The sequence below is a fragment of the Rhinolophus hipposideros genome, assembly GCF_964194185.1.
Source record: "Rhinolophus hipposideros genome assembly, chromosome: 8".
NCBI lineage: Eukaryota > Metazoa > Chordata > Mammalia > Chiroptera > Rhinolophidae > Rhinolophus > Rhinolophus hipposideros.
The window spans coordinates 59,594,519-59,615,542 of record NC_138054.1 but is presented as its reverse complement, the minus strand read 5'-3'; the positions used below and the strand labels follow the sequence as shown (position 1 = coordinate 59,615,542).

The 21,024-nt window shown below is 33.7% G+C and overlaps 1 protein-coding gene across 3 annotated transcripts in view; it reads right to left on the bottom strand.

The window, feature by feature from the left end:
• The window catches only part of FAF1 (Fas associated factor 1), a 389,289-nt gene that overhangs the window by 254,795 nt on the left and 113,470 nt on the right, over window positions 1–21,024 (bottom strand). For all 3 annotated transcript variants that reach the window (XM_081054990.1, XM_081054992.1, XM_081054991.1), the window contains one exon: window positions 3,537–3,628. In XM_081054990.1, coding sequence (XP_080911116.1) covers window positions 3,537–3,628 — 92 coding nt within the window. The remainder of the gene's footprint in view (window positions 1–3,536; window positions 3,629–21,024) is intronic.

The window sequence follows — 21,024 nt, the reverse complement described above, 5'->3', positions numbered from 1 at the left end:
ACTCCTTGCAGGGACTGGCATAAACAGTTGGAAAAGGCATAATGAAATTAGCTCTGCTTGAATCAAAGCAAATAATAATGTCAAGGTTGAAAGTATTGGAAATTAAGGTGGAGTGACGTCTAGGAATTTCTTAACCCTGCAGATGGAAGTAGGGACACCTGGGGAGGGCTGATCTTACCCAAGCATAAAACATGAGGTACTCATTCTTGACCCCTCCATGAGAGGGCCCGTCTTACGAAGTGTACAGTTGTACTCCAAGGACATTAGGATTTACTCTTGACTCATATTAGTTATATATTAAATAAAAACAATTAACTTTACTATTTGCAATACACTCTGACATCTTTGATCCTTTTTTTTTTTTTCTTTCCAAATCTGGCTATAACCCACTCAACTTCAGAACACACTAATGGTTTGTGACCCATGGTTTGAAAAAAAAAAAAACAAAAACAAAACCCCCCCAAAAACACTGTAGAAGGCAATTACTTATAATTTCAGAATCTACTGGGAGAACTTAAAGTTCTGAATCTTTATGTCAAATATAGGTAAGTCCTTTTCAAATTGATCTGTGTTGCCTCTATAGAATTAACATGCAAACAAACCAAACACATTCATGTAAACATAGGAAGATTATTTTTACCTTTTTATCTTCCATTATTTTACATTGTAGATTATTGATCAAGTCAGTATCGTCCTTTTACCATGCCATTGTCCAAAGATTTTACACTAAATCTTCCCCCTCAAACCACATATGGCATGATTAAATAAATGGATACTTTCTTTAAGTCATTTATTCATTCATTCCATGAACATTTATTTGATGCCTCATTATACCAGGCATTGGATACACAATGGTGAAAGAAACAGATATGGTCCCTCTACTCATGGTGCTGTCATGGAGAATGGGATGGGAGCCAAATTTTTTACGAACACCTGTTCTAGAAAGTAACATTTAAACTGAGACTTGAAGGATGAAGAAGAGCCACCCATACAAAGAGTTGGAGGTAAGGCATTCCAGGCAGTTGAATAGCATCTGTCAGGTAAAGATGTAAAGCGCTTGCACCTATTAGAAGAATTCAAAGGAGTTATGGAAAGTGAGGGTAAGAAAGGCTGAAGATGAGGTTGTAGTGATGAACAGAAGGTAAATAACACAATGCCTTTTAAACCATGGTGAGTAGCTTGAATTTTACTGAAAGTGCAAGAAAAAGCTATAATATGTCTTAACAGAAGAGTGATATAATTCCATTTGTGTTTTTAAAAGATTACTCTGGCTGCTGTGGGGAGAATGCACTGGAAAAACCCAAGAAAGGAAGCTCAGAAAACAATGATGAAGCTATTACATCGGTCCAAGCAAGAGATGTTAATGGCTTGGATTCGGAAGTGCAATAAAAATACTGAAAAGTGCCCATGGTTGAGACATATTTTGGAGATAGAATCTATAGGATTTACCAAAGGATTCAGTGATGATTTAACTGGGAAACGACTGATACCCACATTGTTTAATTTAGCAGGGGCTACATAGGGTGCCATTTGTTGGGGAAGACAGTTAGAGAAATGGCACGTGAAAGAAAATCAAGAGCACCGCTTCAAACATGTCAAGTTAAAGATACCAGTAAGGGGACAGCCAGATGGCTCAGTTGGTTACAGGGCGCGGGCTCTAAACAACAGGGTTGTTGGTTCGAGTCCCACATGGGCCAGTGAGCTAAGCCCTCCACAACTAGATTGAAGACAATGAGCTGCCACTGAGCTTCCGGAGAGGTGGCTGGATGGCTCAGTTGGTTAGAGCGTGAGCTCTCAACAACAAGGTTGACAATTCCTGCATGGGATGGTGGGCACCTAAGGACTGAAAACGGCAACTGGATTTGGAGCTGAGCTGTGCCCTCCACAACTAGATTGAAGGACAACGACTTGGAGCTGATGGGCCCTGGAGAAACACACTATTCCCCAATTTAAAAAAAAAAAAAAAAAAGATACCAGTAAGGTAAGCACAAAAGTGAATTACCAATTTGGACATGGAAATTTTCACAGAAGTATAACCTAGAAATAAAAATTTGGGAGCAATCAGAAAATTAAAGGTGTAGGAATAGCAGAAATCAGTACATAGAGAAAAAAGTACATAGAAATAAGTAACTGAAAATATTATTGGCAATACAGACTATGTTCAAATATTACAACATATAGTTTTAAGTACATTTTCAAAATGACCACCTTTCTCTTCACAAACTATTGAAAATGCCATGCAAGAATAATTTATATCCATAGGTTTCTCAATGAATGAATGAATAAATGATGTAGCTATGTAAACAATTGCATTTTGGTGTTTTACTGCTGCCAAAATTGTTGATTTACTAAATGAGCACTTTTAATCCCCACTTCAATTAGAACAGCCATATAGCACAGCAATAGCAGTCAGCAAATGATGCCCTATGGGACAGACCCAACCCACTGCCTGTTTTTGTATGGCCTGTGGGTTTTATGCTCACTCTTTCACATATGGCCTATGGCTGCTTTCATGCTATGACAGCAGAATTGATAAGCTACAACAGAGACAATATGGACCACAAAGCCTAAAATATTTACTACCTAACTGTACAGAAAAAGTTTGCTGACCCTTAATATAGCATATCTCTAACTTGGTACCTAAATTTATAAATATCTTGCCAACCTGTAATTCCTATAAATATCTTGAAATACTCAGAACATCTCCATATATCAAGGGAACCCACATGTAAGTATTTAAAAGCACAATGTCTACCAGAAGCCATTGACAAAGAAGAATTGAACCTAAGTTGAAGATTCTAAGTTTCAACTTAGATACTGAAATACGGACTCAGTAACTAGTATGAAAAAATTTGATATATTTCCACCTCAAACATCTACAACTTCAAAGTTAACTCATTTCTTTCAATCCCTGCCCACTATCTCTGTCAGAAAAAGAGTGTGAAATATTTAATACCTAAGACTTGAGAATAGCAGCTACTACCTTAAAATTAAAACTTTTAAAATGTCTTACAATTCTTAAAATATAATTCATTCTATGTACCTGCCACTAACCAAGTAAACAAAGAAAAATATTCCTATTATTTAAATTTTCCAAATTAAAAATTTTTCCTATTATCTTTGTTCTGTAATCACTACTTGGCATACATGTGTACACTGTGTGTGACTTCCTTTAGGCCAGTAAGTAATTGTTCAGTAAATTTATTATCACAGGGCATTACTGATACCCTACAAGATTTGAGAAAAAAAGTAAGTGCTCTCTAAAACGAGTGCTAAACTAACTCATATAAAATAGTTAGAAATAGGAAAAACACGCCACATAGTATTTTCATTTGCATAGTGTACTCCTTTAAAACTATGGTTTTACCATAAAAATGCTTTGGTTTGAAAAACTTTGTTTGCTGATTCCTGAAATTAAGTTATTATTACCAAATCTACTCCTGTCATATGTAAAAACATTAATAAAAACCAATTTTTATACATCAGTTAGTCAACTGAATAACTTAATTTTATTTCTAGGCAGCTAAGAAACTCACACTGTCTTCCACATCTCCAGTCTTCCAGCCTTTTAACAGCATTTTAGACACAGGTATCTGAAGTTCATTTTCTAGAATCTGTTTAATTTCTCCTGTATAAATAAGAAGAGACCAAATGTTACCAACAAAATAACGCGATCAACATGTGTCCATATCCAGCACTAGCATTCATATTTGACACATGGTGCACAGCCAATGACAATTGTCTGATGAAAGAGTAACAAAAATTTCAGTAGTTCTACCTTCAAATCTGGATCGAACATGTTGCCCCTTTGAAGAACTCAACATTAGTTATGATAAAAACTCTACAATTAATTAATTAAATAGTTAATTAATTGCATAACTTACCAAAAAAAGATATCAGTGATTGGGGGTTTTAAGGGAAACAACCTATTTAAACCAATCAACTCATAATACCCGTATGTGCTCAGCATGTGGTAGGAATAGCAGGTAAAGTATAATACCTGAGTCATTATAGTATAGAAGCAGATTTTGGAATGAAGATTTGGGTTGAAGTCTCATCTTGAAGAAATCCAATAACTGTCTACTCTTAATTTTTGCATCTATAAAAGAGGAAATTATATTGCCTATCATCTCTACCTCTAATGTCCAAGGAAGAAAGTAAGGCCCATAAAAATAGCTGAAAAAATAAAGCCAATGTATAAAATCTAGAAGACAACTTAAATTGCATTAAAGAGAAAAGCAATAGATTTCAAAAAAGGAAAAAAAAAATGTGTTGGATCAAATAGAGAAGGCTTTGTGAGAAAAATGAGACTTAAACCCAGCTTGAAGAAAAACTGATTTTAAACCAAGCCTGAAGTATAATAACTGGGTTGTGAAGGAAAGCCAAACCAAAGGCAAGGATATTCAGTGAAGTCAAAAGACTGAAAGGTGAAAATGCAAAAATAAACATGATGCTAATGAGAAATAGTGAGGAATCACAATTTTCCCAGTACTCCACAAATTATTTTTCAGGAATCAAGTCTACTTATAAATTAATCAGCTAATTTCTACAGTTTATGAAACAGTTTGTTCAATCAGAATGTACAAATATTTCATACATCTGCTTTTACTAGGTTGGTGCTAGTCTATAATTTTAGATTAACACATAATTCAATTCCAATTATAAGTGATTCAATACTGAAAAAACTGATTATATTATATATTTAAAGAGGAAAAATAATTCCATGCTGATTAAGGAAAAGGGGAAAATCTTATGCTACACAAGTTCTATGGAAACACAGCTGCCTAAGCGAAGCAATGCTAGAGTACAATCAAACCCTTCATGGACTTAGCGACTTTTTTTTTTTTTTTTTTTTTTTTTTTTACTTTGCTAAAGAAAATTCCTATCTGGGCACTTTGGATAGTGATTAACATCACAAAAAGAATTCTGGTTCAATATTTTATTTTAAAAGCATAAACTTTTATCAATGTTGGACTCCAAAAATGTCACTGCTGACAAAAAATTGTTCTTTTTGTATAAATACATATAAATATTGCTGTTTCGTTTTTGGCTAAAGTTGCTATTTCTAAAGCTGTCCTTTTCTGGAACGGGGCTGATGCTGTTACAAGTCTGCCCAGCACTTTCCTCTTAGACATCTACTATCTTCACCTGACATCTCCTGCTTAGGCTCTTGGAGACACTCTTAGCATTCATAACCTAAAAGTTTCTAAAGGACAAACAAAAAAAGATTTTGAGTTAAAGTCGCAGTTACTCTTTGCAGCAAGCTTAGGTAACATATCAAACAAACAGTCTTTTGTTCCACACATAAAGAAGGAATACAAAACAAAACCAGAATTATGACAGCAAACTGAGTTCATCATTTTTTAAAAATTATTCTGTTGGTCTCAAGTTCTTCTTCTGTAAGGAGGGGATGACAACTATAGTATCAACACTTTATTGGGTTACTTATTAAATGACAAAAAGCACGGAAAATATTTTGTATTAGCATGTGTTCGATACATACAAGGGATTCAAAAAATGTTGGTTATTTTGAGTTGTATTGATTAAAGTAATACCCACGTAAGTGTCTAGTATAGTATCTGGCCAATATACGCTCTCAATAAACAGTAGTTATTGTTTCAAGGATAGTCAACATAATTTAGGGCAGTGAAGTGGTAGAAGGCAGCGAGTTTCAGAGCCAGTAGTCAAATCTGGGTCTGCCTGACGCCAAAGATCGTAACACAAGATGGCACTGCACTACAGCATCCCTGTATGTTACCCAGTAAATTATGAAGATATGCAGATGTCATCAAAAACAGTCCATTGAATTTGCAAACACATATCTGATAAGAAAACACTATGGAGGTTTCTCAAAAAATTAAAAATAGAACTACCGTATGATCCAGCAATTCTATTTCTGGGAATACATCTGAAGGAAACAAAACACAACATTGAAGAGCTATCTGCACCCCCATATTCATAGCAGCACTATCTACAATAACCAAGATATGGAAACAATCTACATGTCTATCAACAGGTGAATGGATAAGAAGTTGTGGGATATCTGTACGTACACACACACACACACACACACACACACATAAAATGGAATATTAAAAACAGAAGGAAATCCTGCTATTTGCAACAGCATGAATGGACCTTGAGGGTATTATGCTAAGTGATATAAATCAAATAAAGACAAATACTGTTTATCTCACTTACATATGTAATCCTAAAAACAAACAAAAAACACTCATAGAAAAAACGGTAACCAGTGAGGGGAGTGGGGGTAAAAGAATTGGATGAAGGTGGTCAAAAGGTACAAACTTCTAGTCATAAGATAAAAAGGTACTGGGAATGTAACATATTACATGGTGAGTATAGGTAACACTGCTGTGTGGTATATTTAAAAGTTGTTAAAGAGAGTAAACCCTAAGAGTTCTCATCACAGTGAAAAAAACACTTTTTTTGTATCTACATGAGACAATAGATGTTAGCTAAACTTATTGTAATAATTTCACAATATATGTAAATCAAGTCAGTACACTGTACACCTTAAGCTTATACCGTGTTGTATATCAATTGTATCTCAGTAAAACTAGAAAAATATATTTTTTAAAAAGAACAGTCTACTGACCCCAACAGCATATTTTTAAAAGAACTTAACTGGATGATTTATACATAATAGCTACCACCACCATAATCAGATAAGGAACATTTCCTATATCACAAAAAATTTGCCCAGACCCCTTTGAAACAAAAGCCTAACCCACCCCAACCTCTGATCTTCCTTCTCACCCTAAAGATTAGTTTTGTCTGTTATCTTTTATGTCTGGGTTCTTTTGCTTTGCATGTTTTTGAGATTCATCCATGTTGTTGTGTGTATCAATAAACAGTTCCTTTTCATTGCTTAGTAGTAGCCCAGTATATATTGCTTAGTATAGCGTGCAGTAGCTTCTGAAATAGCTTCCAATGCTCCTCACCTCATAGCAGCCATGCCCTTTGAACTCCCCTCCCGGAGTGTGGCCTGAACCAGTACTTCTAACAAAGAGAATACAACGATGGTATCGGGATGACACTTTTGAGTTAGGTTACAAAAGACTGTGGCTTCCATTTTGCTAAGATACCCTCTCTATTGGCCTCTTATTTGCTCACTCTGATGAAGACAGCTGCCTTATTGTGAAATGTTCTATGGAGAGGCAAATACAACAAGGAACTGAGGGCAGCCTCCAAGGGGAAATGAGGCTCCCAGTTAAATAGCTCACGTGGAAATAAATCCTGCCAGCAACCCCATCAGTGGTTCTTCTTTAGTTAGTTGAGCCTTGAGATGACACTTGATGATTGTGGCCCTGAGACCAGGTAAGCCATGCCCAGATTCCTGACCTACATAGAGGACATGCGAGCTGGAAAGTCTTCTCTAACAGGTTGAATTGAAGCTTCCATGGTATCATCTGAATCATGAAGACTCTACAGAGTGATCCTAAGAATACAGCTATAAAATTTTTGTCCAATCTTCAAATGCTTTACAAATGAATTTTCTTTTCCCATATGAAAAAAAGGAGAGAATACTGCATCTATTCAAATTCCTAAGTCTGGAATTATAACTACAGTTATTTTTTTAATTGCACTCAGTGTACACAATAAAGCAGGCCATGTTCACCCAATGAACAAGATGTTTTGCTTTCAATTCAGACAAAAATACATGTTAGAAAAGTATGTTACTGACCTTATTAAATATTCCTTAAAAAAAAAAATAGCCAACCTGTTTTCCAAAGTGATAGTATCATCTTGCATTACACCAAAAGTTCCATTTGCTCCATATCACTATATGGAATTTTCTGGTCTTTTTTAGACATTCCAGTGGGCGTGGTTTGTCATTGTGGTTTCAATTTGTATTCCCTAATGATGAATAACTAATGACATTAAACATCTTTTTGTGCAATTAGTGAGCATTTTGCATACTTTCTGTAAAGTATTGACTAGACATATTCTGAATGAACCTTGTATTACTCATCTTAGGAGGGAAGTATGTAGTCTTTAAAGTATTACCTTGTTTCCCCGAAAATAAGACCTAGCCAGACAATCCGCTCTACTGCATCTTATGTTAGATAAGACTGGGTCTTATATTAATTTTTGCTCCAAAAGATGCAGTAGAGCGGCTTGTCTGGCTAGGTCTTATTTTCGGGGAAACGGTATTTTAATTGTATGTTCTTCAGCAATGTGCTTTATCAGGTTGACAAAGTTTCCTTCTATTCTTACTTTGCTGCAGGTTTAAAAAAAATAAACATTTCTGAAACGAATGTTAAATATTGTCAAATGCTTTTTCCTCCCTCTACTGAAATAATCAGATACATGTGTATATTCCTGTGAAATCACCACCACAATCAAGACAATAAACATTTCCATCACCATGAAATGTTCCCTTGTATTCCCCTATATGGTCAATTCCATCCCCATCCCTAACTTCTGGCAACCACTGATCTGATTTCTTTCACTAGCTTTGCCCTTCCAGAAAGTTATATAAATGGAATTAAACAGATTCCTTTTTGTGTCTGGTTCCTTTCACTAGGCATAATATTTTGAGATTCTTCTGTGTTGTTGCTTGCATTAGTGGTTTGTTCCTTTTTATTGCTAAGTATTATTCCATTGCACAGTTATACTACAAGTTGTTTATCTACTCAGGTGATAGACAACTGAGGTGTTTCCAGTTTGGAGCAACTGTGAATAAAGTTGCTGAATATTCATGTACCTGTCTTTGTGGGAACATATTTTCATTTCTCTTGAGTAAATACCTAAAAATAGAATTACTGGGTCATATAGAAAGTATGTATTTTAATTTATAAGATCCTACCAAACTGTCTTCAAAAGTGTCAGTATCATTTTGCATTACTACCAGCATATACGAGTATGAAAGTTCCAGTTGCTCTGCATCCATACAAGCCCTTGGTATTTAGTCTTTTTAATTTTAGTCATTCTAATAGGTGTGTAGATATATTGCATCATGATTTTAGTTTGCACTTCCCTAATAACTAATGGTGTTGAACATGTTTTTATGTGATTATTTTCTACCCATGTCTTCTTCGATGAAGTGTCTTTTAAAATCTTTGCCTTGTCTTCCTGAGTTTTGGGTGGTAGAAGAGGGTAAACGGGGTCAAATACATATGGTGATGGAAGGAGAACTGACGCTGGGGTGGTGAACACACAACGTGATATATTGATGATGTAATACAGAATTGTATACCTGAAAACTATGTAACTTTACTAACCATTGTCACCCCAATAAATTTTAACTAAAAAAAAAAGATTGAGTTTTAAGAGTTCTTTAGATATTCTAAATACAAGTCCTTTTATAAGATATGTGCTTTTCAAATACATACTCCCAGTCTTCAGCTTATCTTTTAATCATCCTCTTAAGAATGCCTTTCACTCCGTGTGAGGTCGGGGTGGTGGTGGATGGGGGGAGGGGGGTTCACGGTGTGAGGGATGTAAAAATAAAATAAAATAAAACTATAAAAAAAAAAAAAAGAATGCCTTTCAGAAAGCAGAGTGTATAATTTTGAAGAAGTTCACTATTTCAATTTTTCTTTTATGGTTTTTGCTTTTTGTGTCCTCACTGAAATAAAGAAAAACTGCCTAATTCAAAGTCAAAGAGTTTCTTTCATAAATTTTACAATTTTAGCTCCTACATTTAGGCTTGTCAATTATTTGGTGTTAATTATTGTACAGGGGTTCTTCGAGGTTCTTCTTCTTTAGGGTTAATATTCATAAGAGGTGTAAGAGGTAAGGTTCTCCAGGCTCTTCTTTTTTTCATGGGGGGAGGACATTTGGATGTCCAATTGTACCAGATCTGTTTGATGAAAAGAATATTTATTCCCACTGAATTGAATAAACTTGGAAAGTTGTAAAAAACTGACTGACCAGGTATATGTGGGTCTAGTTCTAGATTCTCTATTCTTTTCCAATGACCTCTTTTTGCCAATACTATATTGTCATAATTACTGCCTTAAAATTGTGTGGGATGAAGTCATCTAAGTTTGTTCTTTTTCAAAATTGTTTTGACCGCTCTTTGCCATTTACATTTTAATATAAATATTGTAATCAACTTGTCAATAACTTTTATTAAAGCTGACATCCTTATTGGAATTGTACTGATTCTATAAAGCAATGTGAGGAAAAATGACATTCTAACAATATTGAGTCTTCCAATTCATGGACATATCTCTCCATTTATTTAGACTTTTAATTGTTTTCAGCAATGTTTTATAGCTTCAGCCTTACATATTTTTTTGCTAAATTTATCCCTAGGTCTTTTTTTAAACAATATTGTAAAAGGTATTTTTTTTTTAATTTTAGTTTCCAGTTGTTTGTTGCTAGTATATAGAAATATAATTGATTTTTGTATGTTGACTTTGTATCTTTTGACCATGCTAAATTCAATTATTAATTTTAGTAGCCTTCTTGTAAATTCTTTGGGGTTTTCTCCATATTTATATCATTTTTGAATAAAGACAGTTTTAATTCTTTTTAAATCTGTATTTTCTTTTTCTTCCTTTTTTTTTTTTTTTTTTTTTTTGCCATATTGCATTGTTGAGGACCTCTAGTAGAATGCTAGAAGTGGCAGGAATGACCATCTTGCCTTGTTCTCAAATTTTGGGTGAAAGCATTCAATATTTCACCATCAAGTATGCTAGGTGTTAGATTATTATAAATGCCCTTTATCAGGTTGAAGAATCTACGTTTTATTCCTAATTTTGGAGAGTTTTTTTCAAATGGATATTGAATTTTGTTAAATGCTTTTTCTTTAAGTATTAAGATGATCATGTGGTTTTTCTTTTTTAGCCAATTGATAAGGTATATGAAATTTTTTATAATCACAGGAGTGATATGATTCTATGTGTATTCTTATAAGATCAGTTACCATAAGTTGCAATTTATTTATAAATTGGTTATGTCTATATCCCTTACTAGATTGTAAGTCCTATGAAGACAAATACCATGCCTGTTTTCTTCTCCATTCTACATCTATGATTGGGTCAATGTAGAAAATACTTATTGAGAGAATAAACAAATGTGTAAACAAATGCAAGGAGAGCAAGAAGCACTATGAAGAATCAGCAAGAATGGAACAAGACTAGAGGTAGGGAAACTAATTAGGAGGCTATCTTATAGAAGGCTGGTATTTCCACAACAGAATAGTAAAGGGGAAAGGATCTCACCTGACTAGAGAAAACATACATACCTAAGAATCCTGGCGAAACTTACAGTGATGTCAGTCTATATCAGGGTCTGAGTTATTGTTATGACCGAGTCAGGAAATGAGGGCTAAGCAATTTGTTCTAATGTCTTCTGGGTTATCATATACCCTTGAATTAACCTATAATCTTTATGTCTTTGGAGTGAGAATTAAATAAAGTATAGCTACGTCTCCTTCGTTCTCTCCAAACTAGAATCCATTTTCCAAGCTTATAAAAGAGTTTCCAAATGAAATCTGTTTGTGGGACACTCTAATAGTCTATAATGATATAAATGACTAAAAGAAGAGGGGATAAGGAGAGCAGTAAAGAGAGGATCACCTCATAAGTACAACAATCCAAAAATATCAAGATGGACTACGTTTTTACAAGAGATTGCTGTGTTGATGGAAGAGGTAATAGTTAGCCATGCCATACATTAAGTGCATCTTCCTATTGTTTTCTCTTCTCCAGACTTTCGCCCACTACAATGGCAAACAAACTGGCCTTAGAAAGCGAGAGAAGAATGGTCTGACTAATCAGAAATACAAGCTATACAAGAATTGGCCTGTAAGAAAGGAAGCACTCACCAAGAAAACATTGCAAACTAAAAGAAAAAAACAAAAGGAAGAAGATACTTTTTAACTCTAAAAGTTTTAGTATTAGACCAGTGCTTATCCCATTACTCAATAAATGCATTCAAATATTTAACTAATACTTAATACCTACTATTGCCAAGGAACAAGCACAATATAAAGAAGAAATTATGTCCATCTTTGAGGAACTAACAGTCTCACAGGATAGATTTGTTTAAAAAAACCCACGAAACAATTGCTATACAAAGATATATAAAGTATAGAGAAGTAACTCCAATCACTATCTCACTTTGAGACTCTGAAACATCATGGAAAAGGAATTCCAAAAGCTAATTTAGGCTGCACTAATAGAAATGACTTGCTTCAATCAAGGAAGAGGACAGACCAACCGTGTTTTCTCAACCCAAGGTGGGCACTGAGTGTCACACTTTATATGCAGCACTGACATCCTAAAATGAATCATGGTTCTAAAGTGGAAAAATATCCAAAAGTGATGCATCAGAAAAAATAACTGTAACAACTAGCATCTGCAGTATGCAATTTTGCCAGTTTTGAGATATAACAACATTGTATTAGTCCAAGGTATACAACATAATGATTTGATATATGTGTATGTTGTGAACTGATTACCACAGTAAGTTTAGTTAACATCAATCATCTCACATAGTCACAATTTTTTCTTGTGATGAGAACTTTTAAGATGTACTTTCTTAGCAAATTTCTAAGGTACAATACACTATTGTTAACTATAGTCACCATGCTGTACATTGTATCCTTCGATATGTATATGTGCATTTTAAATTCAACACAATTCTGTAATGGTTGAATGAACTAAAGATATTTCTTTTCTCTGAGGAAATACGAGAAAAAGTACTGTCTTTTAATATCTGAAGAACTGTCAAGAGGAAAATATATTTACCTACATAGTCTGTCTCTGACAACAGAGTGAGGTCAAAGGAATAGAGCTTACAGGTGGCAACTCAAAAATAAGGATATACTAACATACAACTGATACCTCATTTTTTGCACGTGGTTAGTGTATAAAATGTTTTTATTTATAAAATTACAGTCAGAGTTGATGAACAATGGAATCAATGCTTTAAAGAAAAAAACAGCATCCCATTGCTAAAAGCATTTAAGCACCCACTAGATGACTCTAAGACAAAAATGTGGAAAAGACTGCTTAATTTGTGGCCAATTAAACTAAATACTATTATTATAGATGCCCTCCAAACCTATTAATCTCCATTAACCAATATGTCACTTATTCTCTTTTGTTATTTCTCACATCTATAAAATGGGGATACAGGTTCTGGCTGTCTCAAAGTAATGTGAAAATAAGTCATTGAGTGGAGTATTACGCAGCCATAAAGAAGAAAGAAATCTTATCATTTGCAGCAACATGGATGGATCTAGAGAACATTATGTTAAGTGAAATAAGTCAGAAAGAGAAAGACAAGTACCATATGATCTCACTTATATATGGAATCTAAAGAAAAGACTATGTGAATGAACTAATCAGAAACAGTTTTGGGGACACAAAGAAAAAACCGAGAGTTGTTAGATGGGTGTGGGGGGGCGGTTGGGGATAAGGGGAAAGGTGAAGGGATTTGGAAGCAGCTGGTAACCACAAGATGGCCTCAGGGTTTTTTTGAAAATGAATTTGGGGAAGGTATTCAATAATGTTGTAAAGATTTTGTTGGGTATCCGATGGACATGCGTCCTATTTGGGAGACCACCTCAGGGATACTGTGGATACCTGATCATGGCACTGTACACCAGAAGCTAAACATTAATGAATGCCAACTATAATTTTATATATATAATGTGATGGTTCAGTGTGAGGTCGGAGGGATAATGGATGGGGGGAGGGGGGTTCACAGTGTGAGGGATATAAATGATGAACGTCTAAGTATTACCTTGTCTTGTACACCTGAAACTAATAAATAAAAAAAAAATTCTAAACTTGAAAAAAAATAAATAAATAAGTCATTGAGTATAAAAGGACAGAGGCAAGGACTAAGGCAGAATCATGGGAGAGAGGGTATAGCATGAATCTGTCACTGGTGGGAAAAGATTCTATTTAAGTAAACTTTTCAACTAACTGAAGACCACAACCCAACTTTATGTTCAAGACTGCACATTCCTCATTATTCCTCCAGGAACACCATTCTCCTTCCTGTCTCTGTGCTTTTCTTGACTAAATTTTCCCCCCATTTTATCCACATGACCATTTGACTCATATTTCATAAGCCTGGTCCCTCTCTGAAATCTTTCCTGACCATCCCCACAACCTTATATATTCCCTTTCCACACTCCCAAAACACCAGCTAAAATTGAATTAATTGCTTCCTTTTTAATATCCTCATAGCACTTTGTCCATACTTTCATGATAGAAATTATTTTATTGGAAAGATCATGAATTCTAGATTCAGTTTAAGACTGAATTTGTGGTTCAGGAATTCTCTGAGCCTCGGTTTATTCATCTTTGAAACAGAGATAATAACATCTGTCTCACACTTGTCGCAAGGGTTGTATAGGAAGTATAGTGAGCAAGGTGACTGGTGCACAGTAGGTAGTGTGTATAAGTATGTGTGTGAGAATAAATGAAAAAATGAATGAATGGAATATATGAATGGATAAATACTCTTTATTTCCATGTCTTCTTCCCTGCTCCTATCTGGATATAGACCATGGAGTCCTCTGAAATAAGGACTGCTTTATTTACATATAGCCTAAGAACTTAGCATAATTTTAAGCCCAAAGTAACAACAAACATCTATAATAAAATGACCTATTCTAATTTGACAAAAGTCTTTGGAATTTACTTCCTAATTTTCAGTAGTAATTGCTAAATATGAGACCATGGAAAGTACAGAGTCATTTATCATTATAGCCATTACCATGTATGTTTACTCTTTCAAAAAAGGAACGTTGTTTAGACTCTTTCAAAGGAAGTATCAAAGATTATAGGCAAGTACCAGAGAAAGAAGAGACTGAAAGATGAACAACAGAAAATAAAGATGTTAGAAAACATAAGTCTAGGTTTCTGATCTTCACTGCCTTGCTTTGAAGATAAGACAACAAAAGTGACATGAGAGATAAAAGCAGTTGAGAGAAAAATAATTGTCAATAAATTTCACAAAAAATAAAGTGGAGTTTAAAGGCTTTCCATAAAATGGCAATCTTAAACTATATACAAAATTGATACTAGCACAGAGTTAATGAGAAAAAGAAGATACTCAATTTGTTCTTTATAAACTGCTCTATTTAAAAAAAAAAATTTACTGGAAGTACAATATTTTAAAATGTGAAACTAGATTAAAGAAACGTTCCCAATGTACAAATAAAAGTAAATTATGCACATTAAGACCACAGTTTGAGATGCTGCTTAGACTTTAAAATGATTTTATGTATAATTCGGAAAGTACATAATTGTTGGAATGGAGGTAACAAACATCAGTTTGCAAATGGACCAAAGAACAAGGCACAACATTTGCTTTCTTCCCCAAAAGTACAAGCTATGATCAGTCCTTTTGTCATTTCATTCTCCCAATATCAGAACAAGGCAAATAAGTTTGCTACTCTTTGCTTTTCACATGCACTAACAACAACAACAACAACAACAAACAACTTATATAGTACTTACTATTCATAAAGGGTTGCTAAGTCACAGAGGGGTTAAGGCATGTGCCAAAAATTACATAATTTGAGTTGCCATGTCAAGGCCACAAACTAAGTTTATAGATTCAAGACAAAAACTTGTTTGAAATATCCTGAACTACTTTTTCATGATCAAAATGTACTTGCTAAATGTCTTAACTCTTCCCATACTCAATATGATTGTTTTAAACTAAAATGGGACCCAACATAATAAAAGCAGGTTTCAGAAATTAGATTAAAAACAGGGGGAAAAAGGCAAAGGGTTCAACTAATAACAGACCTATTTTTCTGCTACATTCACGAAATTAAGGCTATGGAGAACAGGCCCAACAAAAGTAAGTTTGCTTAACAGCACTGATTCAACAAACTTTATTGGACAAATACCTGTATATTAGGTTAAATCCATTGCTAGATCTTACAGATATAATAATACAATAATTCCTACCCTCCAGATCACATTACTTCAGAGCAGATAGTAATTTTATAGAAGAACCAATGCTTTAATTTTTTAAATTTATTCAAGGTAAGATAACCCAGGAGGATTCTGTAATAAAATGAAACTAGTAATAAATAGAACACTAAAAACATTAACAGACCAATACAATTACCACTAGGTGTCACTCTGATATAAAGTTCTTGACTGCCTTTATGCTTGCTTTTTATATTTGTTGAGTCCTGGTAAAAACATGGAAAACTGCATTATCTTATTAAGCATCTCTTTGCATTTTAATATTTATACATATACATAAAAATAGTATTTATCCAGTTCCTTAATGATAGTAAGATAATCCATATCTACAAACTATTTAACAATTATATTGTAGGTCACATAAACTTTAAGGAGTGTATTTTAAATTTTTCCTATGGGAGATAAACGAATATACATATGCTCATTTTTGAGCCATTTATTTTCTCAACAGGTACTGTTCTGTGCCAAATATTGTACTTAGATAGATAATTTAGAGAAGACCTGGTCTCTGTGTTTGAGAAGTTAACATTCACAAGAGAAACCTGAAACACAAAGAAAGAATAAGATGTTTCAAAAATCTGGTTGAAAAGTCTGTATGACATTTTATGAGATCACAGGAGATGAATCAACTGAAATATGTCCATGGAGGTCAGGAAAGATTTCATAAAGGGGAGATATTTACATGGGTATTCAAAGATGACTATGAGTTTTCTAGAAAACTTAAGAGAGGTCAAATCAAACAGAAAATAGGAAACAGAGAATCACTGAAAGATATATGAAGATATTTATGCTACTATAGGACAATTATGTAAAATTCAGACTAAAGGAAGAAAGAAACTGAAAAAAATGGAGATTAGATGGAGGATTTATTTTAATAATTCATGAAAGAAATTAATTCCTGAACTGTAACAAAGGGGTTCAAAAAAACGGATGGATTCAAGTGATACGATAAAACTAGCAGATCAAATACAGTGAAAGAAGTGAAAGAAGAAAATATTTCCATGAAGTCCCACATATCCCTGTGTATACCTCCCACAGTGATACATATCAACAAATCAACAGAGAAGGTGCATGACATGATTCTCTAACTGGCATGTGATTCATACTAGGAGAATAACTATAATCCAGAACAAATAAAAAACTTGAAGCAGGAAAAGTAGGAGAAGATGCATGTTGTACAATAACAGTATCTGGTTTACAATTCATTTTGAATCAATGTATTTACTACATATTTGTAAGTGTTGTATTTGTTTTCACAGCATGATGACTTGACTGCTTCTACGCTACCACACTTGGGCTTTCACAGGGAAATAGAAAGCCAATAGTTTTCAAAATGTGATCCCTAAAAATTCTATCACGTTACCGTAACAAAACTTTAAAATAATTCCATAAGCATAATCTCCAAATTAAGATATGATTAAAGTATAACATTAACATATATAAACCAGAGATGCCAGTGTGTCTGAACACTGCCCTTGAAACAAGCAGGAGATTTCACTCCAACTGAGGGAACCAATGAAAAAGCAGTTCAAGGGGTCAAACTATCAATGAACTTCCACCATATATCAAATATTTCATCAACAAAAAGAACTAGGTCACTTTGAAATGAGACACTGTTAAACTGCTCAGCCACATGCTACACAATAGCAGTTAAAATTTAATATTGGACTACATTCCAGTTTTCCTAAAACAGATAAAAATCTGAGACAATTTTAAGATTTAAAATAAAAAGTGTGAGATGGCAGTGAGTTCTTAGCCCTATAACAAACATCCATCATTAAGCTAAGAAAGTAAAGGCCTAGTCACATCCTACTTAAGGGGTCCCATACTAATACACCAAGGATGCCTTGGCAATAATTATTGAAAATCCGTATGAGCAATAAACATGGTCAACTCTGACTAAATAATAGTGTAAAGATAAATAAAATTATATTTCAAATATCAGTAGATGGGTTTTGGTGATTTTGAAAATACAAAATTCATTTTACACATCCACAAACAGACAGAAGCTATAAAAAAGAACCAAATACAAATTTTAGAGCTGAAGAATATAATAGTTTAATTGAAAATTTCACGAAAGGGGCTCAAGAACAGTGCTCATCAATCAAAAGAAAGAATTTCTGGACTTGAAGATATGTCATTTGAAATTATCCATTCAGAGGACAAAAAAAGTATGAAAAAAAGTGAAGAAAGCCTAAAGGACTTATAGGACACCATTAAAGGACCAATATATGCATTATGGTAGTCACAGAGAAGAGAAATAAAGAGGCAGAATGTTTATTTGACGAAATAATGGACAAACACTTCCCAAATCTGGGAAAGGAAATAAAAATGCAGTTTCATAAAACACAAAAATTTCAAAAGGGAGGTATCCTAAAAGGTCCACACCAAAACACCTTAAAATCAAATTGTCACATTAAAGGACAAAGAGAAATTTGACAGCAGCAATAGAAAAGCTTGTAATGTACAGAGCCCCCACAAGACTATCAGCAGATTTCTCAGCAGAAACCTCATAGGCCAGAAAGGAGTAGGATGATATATTCAAAGTGCTGAAAGAAAAAAAATTTTCCAAACAAGAATACTATATCCAGCAAAACTGTCCTTTGAACATTAGGGAGAAATAAAGATTTCCCTAGGTAAACAAAAGTTGAGAGAATTCATCAGCACTAGACCTGCCTTCTAAGAAGTTCTTATAAGTACTTCAAGTTGCAACAAAAGAATACTACACAGCAACACAGGAGTATGAAGTTTACTGATAAAGGTAAACATATAGACAACTACAGAGTACTGTAGGCAAATATAGAATACTGTAACCACGGTGTTTAGATCACTGAATCTGGTAAAGAAATTAAAAGACAAATGTATAAAAAATAAGTATAGCTATAAAATATGTTAATGGACACATAATACAAAAATAATGACATCAATAATGAAAAGGGAGTAAAATACTAGAGGTTTTGTGTATGATTGAAAATATCAGGTTAAAATAAATTACTATAATGTCTTAGTTATAGTAACTAAGTGGTAACTACACTGGTAACTACAAAGAAAATATGGTAACTACAAAGAAAATATCTATAGAAGATACACAAAAGAAAATGAGAAAAGAATTAAAATACGACACTACCAAAAAAATCAACAAATACAAAGGAAGATAGCAAGAGAGGAAAGAGGGACAAAAAGCTATAAGACAGAAAAAAAAATAAAATGGCAATACTAAGTCCTTCACTGTCAGTAATTACTTTAAATGTAAATGGGTAAAACTCCCCAATCAAAAAACAGAAACTGGCTAAATGAATTAAAAAAACAAGATCCAACTATATGCTGTATACAAGAGACTCACTTTAGATTCATGGACACACAGGCTGAAAATGAAAGGACGGAAAAAGATATTGTATGCAAATGGTAACAAAAGAGAGCAGTGTGGCCAAATTTATATCAGACCAAACAGACTATAAATCAAAAAGAGTCACGAGAAAGAAGGACATATAACCGTAAAAGAGTCAATTCACCAGAAATATGTTACAATTACAAACATATATGCACCCAACATCAAAGAACCCAATACAGGAAGCAAACAATAAAACTGAGGGGAGGACTACACAACACTACTACAATAATGGTAGGGGATTTCAATAATGAATAAAACTTTCACACAGAAGATCAATAAGGAAACAGAAGACTTGAACAACATTGTTGACAAAACAGACCTAACAGACATACACAAAACAGTACATTCAACAGCAGCAGAATACACAATCTTCTCAAGCACACATGGAACAGTCTCCAGGATAGATAACATGTTAGGTCACAAACAACTCTTAATAAATTTTAGAAGAAAGGGGCAGAAGGAAAATACTATCAATTTTTACTTTCATTATATTATGGTTAGAAAACACACTTGGCATGATTTTAATCTTCTTAAACATGTTAAGACTTATTTGTGACCTAACATGTCATCTATTGTGGAAAATTCACAAATATGTGAAAATTAAACAACTTGAACAACCAACTGGTCAAAAAAGAAATCAAGAGAAATTAGAATATATCTTGAGACAAATAAAAACAAAAAGACAACACATCAAAACTAATGGGATGGAAGAAAAGCAGTTAAGTACTAAGAGAAAAGTTTATAGCAATAAATGCCTAAATTAAAAAGAAGAAAGATCTCAAATAAACAACTTAACTTTATACCTCAAGTAACTAGAAAAAGAGGAACAAACTAAGCCCAAATTAGCAGAAGGGAGAAAATAAAGACTAAAGCAGAAATAAATAAAAAGAGAATAGAAAGCCCGTAGGAAAATAATCAACAAAACTAAACAGTTGATGTTTGAAAACATCACCAAAATTGACGAACTGTTTTTCTAAACAAAGACTCAAATAAAATCAGAAATAAAAAGGAGTCATTACAAATGATGCCACAGAAATAAAAAGGATTATAGAGACTACAATAAACAACTATATGAAAACAATAAAATAATCTAGAAGAAATTCCTAGAACATATAACCAACCACGACTGAATCATGAAGAAACAGAAAATCTGAACGGATCTATAACTAGTAAGGTAAGTTTGGTAAAAACATACCAAAGAAAAGTCAAGAATCAGATTGCTTCGCAGGAGAATTCTACCAAACATTTAAAGAAAAATTAATGTTAATCTTTCTCAAACTCTTCCCAAAGACTGAAGAGAAGGAAACACTTCCAAACTCACTTTATGAGGCCAACATTACCCTGATGTTAAAGCCAGAGAAGGAAATTACAAGAACAGTAACAACAACAACAAAATAACTACAGACTAGTATGTCTGACGAATATAGGCACAAAAATCCTCAACAATGTGCTAGAAAAACAAATTCAATAGCACATTTGAAGGATCATATACACCATGACCAGGTGGAATTTATCCATGGAATGCAGGGATAGTTCACCATGCAAATATCAATCAACATGATATATCATATTAACAAAACGTAGTGAAAAACATCACATAATCATCTCAATAGATTCAGAAAAAGCTTGTGACAAATTCAGCACTATTTCATGATAAAAACAACAAAGAGGAACAGAAGAAAATTGCCTCCAGAA